The sequence below is a fragment of the Lactuca virosa genome, chromosome 8, assembly GCF_052849685.1.
Source record: "Lactuca virosa cultivar CGN04683 chromosome 8, Lactuca_virosa_CGN04683_v6, whole genome shotgun sequence".
Taxonomy (NCBI): Eukaryota; Viridiplantae; Streptophyta; class Magnoliopsida; order Asterales; family Asteraceae; genus Lactuca; species Lactuca virosa.
The window spans coordinates 329763992-329769793 of NC_136433.1; the positions used below are offsets into that span (position 1 = coordinate 329763992).

A 5802-nucleotide genomic window follows, 5' to 3' on the forward strand; every position below is an offset into this window, starting at 1 on the left:
ACTAGTCGGTGGAGTGAGGTTAAAGGATTAATCTGCTAGGCGAAGATTAATCAGGGGATTAAGCGGGGACCTTAAATTGCTATTTCGTTGAATTCTAAAAAATTAAATATGACTAATATCATAATAAATTCTATAATTACCACTATTATCATAACAAAATAGGTTAGTATGATTAATACAACACTAATCATTCCTCAAAGAGTTTCTACTGAGATAAAACTTCTTTAAAATGTTAAATTTTCATCGTTTGCTACTGCTTCGCTTATTTTGTAGGCATAGATTAATCGCTAGGCACCTTGTAGTCGGTCGAGTAGCGTCTACGGATTAAAAAGACCATGTCGGGATTTTTACAATACTGTTTTTTTTTCTTTTTTTACGTTTTGTTTGTTTATATTTTTGTAAAGACTTTTTTAAATATGGTTTTGGAAAAAAATTGTAAAAAGGTTTTTTAAATGTGAATATGATTAATATAGATTCGATTTAAAATTATTTATTTTAATAAAATTAATATAAAGGCTAACTGAAATTCGGATGAGTGTCAAGTTATACATAAACTAATCGGACTTTGTATAATCGGGATTCACATTTAACAAACCTTTTTATACTTTTTTACAAAGAATATTTATAAAACGTTTTACAAAAATACAAACAAAGAAAACATTAAAATAATGCATTTGAACAAAATGTTAAAAAAAAAAAACTAGAAAATTTTATTTGAACAAATGTTTCTATTGTCTATTGTGTGCATATAGGATTGTGGACCAATCATTTTAGTTATTTTAAGAAAGTAATTAATGCATATTAAATGCTGAAAATTTAATTAATACTCGTTATATCGTCAATATTTAATATGTATTAATTACTTTCTTAAATTAGCTAAAATTATTGGTCCACAATCAATCGTACATGCATACAATAGATGCATATTTCTATTATCTATTGTATGCATATAGGATTGTGGACCAATCATTTTAGTTATTTTAAGAAAGTAATTAATGCATATTAAATGCTGAACCTAACTATATATATATATATATATATATATATATATATATATATATATATATATATATATATATATATATATATATCCGCATATCCAATGTTCATTTAAAAACACCATTTTACTTTTATATATATATATATATATATATATATATATATATATATATATATATATATATATATAAAAGTAAAATGGTGTTTTTAAATGGATATCGGATATGCGGTGTAATTTCTTTAATTATAAGCATGCATCTTTCTAATTTTTAATTGTTGGGAAAAAATTAGAATTTGATCAAACCATAGGGACCATAACTGTAATTTAATATTTATTTTACAATGATGTTTTTAACTCGTAAATAACAAGTTTAAGGACTTCTACTTAAAAAAATACATTTTAAATTAAAACATTGATTTTTTTGGGCTAAAACGATATTGACCCTAAGATATACTTTTTGGTAATGTTTTACAACTCAAACACGTAACAAATATAAACCATACAGCATAAGATTCACCAATGAGAAAAAGCGATCCGATGGAATTTGATTCTCAGATCCCTCTACTTTTTGACATTAGAAAACAGATTCTTCTTCCCAGAAAGTCATAGGTAAAATTCTCCATTTCCTTTAAAATTCGTCAATCATACTAATTTATAGCGTTTGAATTTCTTAAATCAATGTCCAAACTGAGAAATTCTCCTTTCAGTAGTGATTTCCATCTTATTAGTATGTATTGTTCTATTTGATTTTGCATGTGTGTGTAATTATGTATTACGTTAAACTGATTTATAATCCTTCAATCAAGAGATATGAATAATTATTGCTATGAAAACCATTCTATGTACAGGTATACGTGGAGACGGAAGATGCTTGTTTCGTTCTATTGTTCATGGTGCATGTTTGAGAGCAGGAACTCCAATTCCGAAGGAGAATGTTATGAAGGAACTTGCTGATGACCTCAGATCCAAGGTATTGAACAACTACAACTCCATTTAGTATTTATTTTCTTTAATATATTATCTTGATATTATTACTTAACACTTTTCGAATCTGAAATCTAATCATCAGTTTCAAGAATTTAAAAGTTCTAAAATTACTTTTGAGATTGAAATTAATCCATATGATTCTAAAAATTGTTACTTTATCTTTTGATCTGAAGCATAAGGATTGAGGAGTATTGTGATTTTTGATAGGTTGTGAATGAGTTGATCAAGAGAAGGTCTGAAACTGAATGGTAAGACCGAAGCTCAATCTTTAATGCTAAACAAGTGTAGCTTCTAATATAGAACTTGATTTAACCTTAGTATCTAATATCCAATGTTTCTTCTAAGAATGGCAAAATAGATGAATCATGGACATGGTTTTTATGCTTTTTTTAAATGATTATAATGTTGGGTGAGATTTTGAGAAATCAATTCAAATGTTGCAAATTTTGGGGATATTCAGGGGCGGTTTTAGGGTATTCCCGGTGTGGCACCGGCAACACCTGCTTTTCCTATCCGTATTGAAAAAATAATCGATTTTTTTACCTATTTTTCATGTATCGGTAGTATCTATGTATTACTGTGTCCGACCCTAGGGATATTACTTATAAATACACTAACATGGATTTTCAGGTTTCTTGAAGGTGATTTTGAGACTTATATCTCACATATGAAACAGTCACATGTCTGGGGAGGTGAACCAGAACTATTTATGTCTTCTCATGTCCTTCGGTATGTATCTAGTTTATTTTGTCAAAATCAAAACCTTGATGCATGCTAATGGTAGACTATTTCAAAATTTATCAGATAACTGAAAAGTTACGTCATAGATGAAAGGTTAACTAATAGATAAAAAGTTAGTTGATACATGAAAAGTAACCGCTAGCCCATAAAAGATAACATTTGGTAAACTTAAGCTAACTGAAATATGGAAAATGACATAAAACGACATGTAGAAGATTGATTTTTTTTTTTTTATAATTAATTGGGTATATTTTACAGAATTTAAAAAAAGCTCAGTAAACTAATTGAAATACCAGTGTAAAGGAGTTTTTTTGAGATAGTTTATAATCTACTTTTTAATTTTTTAACCTTACAACCTAAAGTAGTGTGTCAAACATAGCATAAACCATAAATTATACACTTTTTGTAATTTTGCATTTTATAATATTGTATCCGTTATTTACAGGGTGCCTATCAGAGCTTATATGAAAGATAAAAAGTCGAATTCTATAAAAGTAATAGCATATTATGGACAAGAGTATGGGAAGGAAAATCCAATTAGTGTTCTTTATCATGATTACGGACACTATGATCTTTTGCATTGAAGGTAAAATTTAGCAACACTTTGGGAATTGTTTTACAATGTTTTTTGTTTTCTGTTTTTGTATTAACATTATCAAGAACTGGTAAATATGACCAAAATTGTGTTTGGAGAATTAAATCAGATAACAAAAATTCCATTAAGAACATCTAGAAATTATGAACTTGATTACAACATGGTTATGACACTTTTTAACCAAAGAAAGATATATGGACTGTTTGATTTTTATAAGGTTGGAGTTTCAACATATGTTAAACACAAATATTTTTTATCCATACTTATTTTTCTTAAAAATATACTAAGAAATGCATATTTTCCATATTATACATTTCTACTCAATATGAATGGCCATTAATTAAACGAGTTTAAGAACTAGGAATCCTTCTATTACTTAGATTTTAGGAAATATATATATTCATTGATTCATGAAAAATGTAACAATTTTTTATTTAGATAAAATGTTGTTTTCATAGTTCTTAGTTTCTTAGCATTGTTTTCACGTTAATTATATAAATTGTTGGCATAAATACAAATAAAGCCAAACATTTTTCCTTTTATGTAATGACCTATTGATAAATTTTAGATCAAACTTTTCTGATTGCTACATTTACTTTTCATGATGTGCTTGTAATTGTAATCATTTTAGGTACAAGCTTTAACATTGGTTTTAAACTATATGATGTTACTCACGCCTAGCATGTGTCGTTGAGGTGGCCTAACCCAACACACACAGTTTTAACACTAGTTATAAAAAGAAAACTTATGGTATTAGACAATGATTGTCACACTTACAAAATAGCTACTCGATTTACTAGCTATCAAATATCGATATGTATCAAATGTTGCTTTGAAAACAAAATAATTTAAGCATTCTTTAAATATATACCACTATGGTATAAGCATTATGGTAACACCCATTTTTTATAGCGGTTACATAGATTGCTAAATTATGTTTATTTACTATGTTATGAGTGGGTAGCTTCCATGAAATATGGGGTAAAAATATGCAGGTGTCATAGTCCTGCTTTAGAAATGTGGGTCTTGATTTGTTGTCTTGATGACCCTTTATGAAGATTAGTGATTATTTGATCGAGTGGAGTTCTAAGGGACATATTTGGTGAGTTATGATGGGAACATTAATATTTGAGTTTCATATGGTTAGACCACAAATCATATTGGTGATAAACCTATTAGTAATGGCTGTGTTGTATTGGAGGAGAAAACATGACAATAAGGTTCATAAGGATAGGACTTATGCTTTAGCCCCTGAGGTTGATATCAGGAGTGGCCACCTAGAGCCTTGAGAGCATTAAACGTACCTAAATGATTTTTTGTTTGAATTAATCATGGATTAATGTTTATGAGAATAGAAAGCAAGATGTGGATGGGTGATGAGGAGTGCTATAAAGTCGGTGTGTACACAATGTACATGGTGGTGTAGACAACTAAGACTTTCTTGAGCTATGATACAACACTTCTTTACTATTGTCCAACAATATACCCAAACATGAATCAGTTCTCATCCTCAAAAGATTTCTCACCCTTGTGTGGGGGTGCTACCGACCTAACATCTCAAAATTTATTGTGTATAGTCAATCTAGATTACATGTCATAATTTCAAACCAATTGTATCATCGGTACATATAACTATATCAAATACTACTTGTTGGAGCTATGAGATATGAGTTATTGTCAGTGTATTAGAATTAGCAATGTATGAAGTACGAGCTATTGTCAATATATTCCCTAACCACAAGTTGTTCATGTATTATCATTTTTACTCTTTCAATTTATGCAAAATGATTGACCAACAAATTGTCTTATTACTAGATTGTCTCCCCTGTTCTTATTATTCCTCACTTGGCAAATCATTCACATGTAATCAAGAATTGGTATCATATCTACGCTCGTTTTTACTCGAGCAAAGATCACGATTGGTTATAATTTTAAAGATTTTTGAGTTTTTATCTATAAATATCTTGAATCATCATCTAAAAGCTTATTGTGAGTTTTACTAAATTTGTTGGTTGATTTAAACCAAATATAAATATTGTTTTGCTATTATACGTTACTTTTCTACAAATTCATCTTGGTTTATTAAGAATGTTTTTATATGTTGTTGAAGAAGAAAAAATATATTTTGGTTTGCGGTTCAGATGATCAATATAATTCCATGCATGAAAATGTTGTGTGTGTTGGATCTATAGCTCCATAATCATGTTAGAATGATATTTGATAATAAAATTTGATCCTAAAGTGTTACACCAATAACAAGTTGACTTAATTATAATTCTAGCAAATAATTAGAAATTATTTATTTTGAGAAAATAATATTATTCCAATTGAAGTATCATGGTTTATATCATAAGGTATGATTTATAAAGTAATGTACATCTTTTTGGAATTAAAGTCTTATTGTGTTTTAGCTAAGATGACATGGCCTTATAAAGTATAAAAGTTAGAAGATTTTATAAAAAGCTCTCTTCTTTTATAT

The 5802-nt window shown here is 28.1% G+C and overlaps 1 protein-coding gene across 3 annotated transcripts; it reads left to right on the forward strand.

The window, feature by feature from the left end:
• The first annotated feature begins 1616 nt into the window (after positions 1 to 1616).
• LOC145129290 (OVARIAN TUMOR DOMAIN-containing deubiquitinating enzyme 4-like) lies at positions 1617 to 5093 on the forward strand. Of its 3 annotated transcripts, none has more exons than XM_079063994.1 (6): positions 1617 to 1727; positions 1849 to 1970; positions 2195 to 2235; positions 2618 to 2716; positions 3174 to 3314; positions 3955 to 5093. In XM_079063994.1, exons 1-5 carry the CDS (start codon positions 1679 to 1681, stop codon positions 3310 to 3312), a joined length of 450 nt encoding a protein of 149 aa, XP_078920120.1. In that variant the 5' UTR covers positions 1617 to 1678; the 3' UTR covers positions 3313 to 3314; positions 3955 to 5093. The 3 variants fall into 3 exon arrangements, with proteins under 3 accessions (XP_078920120.1, XP_078920121.1, XP_078920122.1); XM_079063995.1 differs by having other exon boundaries at positions 4319 to 5088; XM_079063996.1 differs by having other exon boundaries at positions 4679 to 5084.
• The last annotated feature ends 709 nt before the right edge of the window (positions 5094 to 5802 follow it).

What these genes read in the sequence shown, in the direction of transcription:
- LOC145129290 (XM_079063994.1), top strand. Translation starts at nt 1,679, where the DNA reads ATGTCCAAACTGAGAAATTCTCCTTTCAGTAGTGATTTCCATCTTATT. An exon ending in TAGTGATTTCCATCTTATTA is followed by an intron (nt 1,728 to 1,848) that starts GTATGTATTGTT and finishes TTCTATGTACAG; the next exon opens with GTATACGTGGAGACGGAAGA. An exon ending in AGAAGGTCTGAAACTGAATG is followed by an intron (nt 2,236 to 2,617) that starts GTAAGACCGAAG and finishes ATGGATTTTCAG; the next exon opens with GTTTCTTGAAGGTGATTTTG.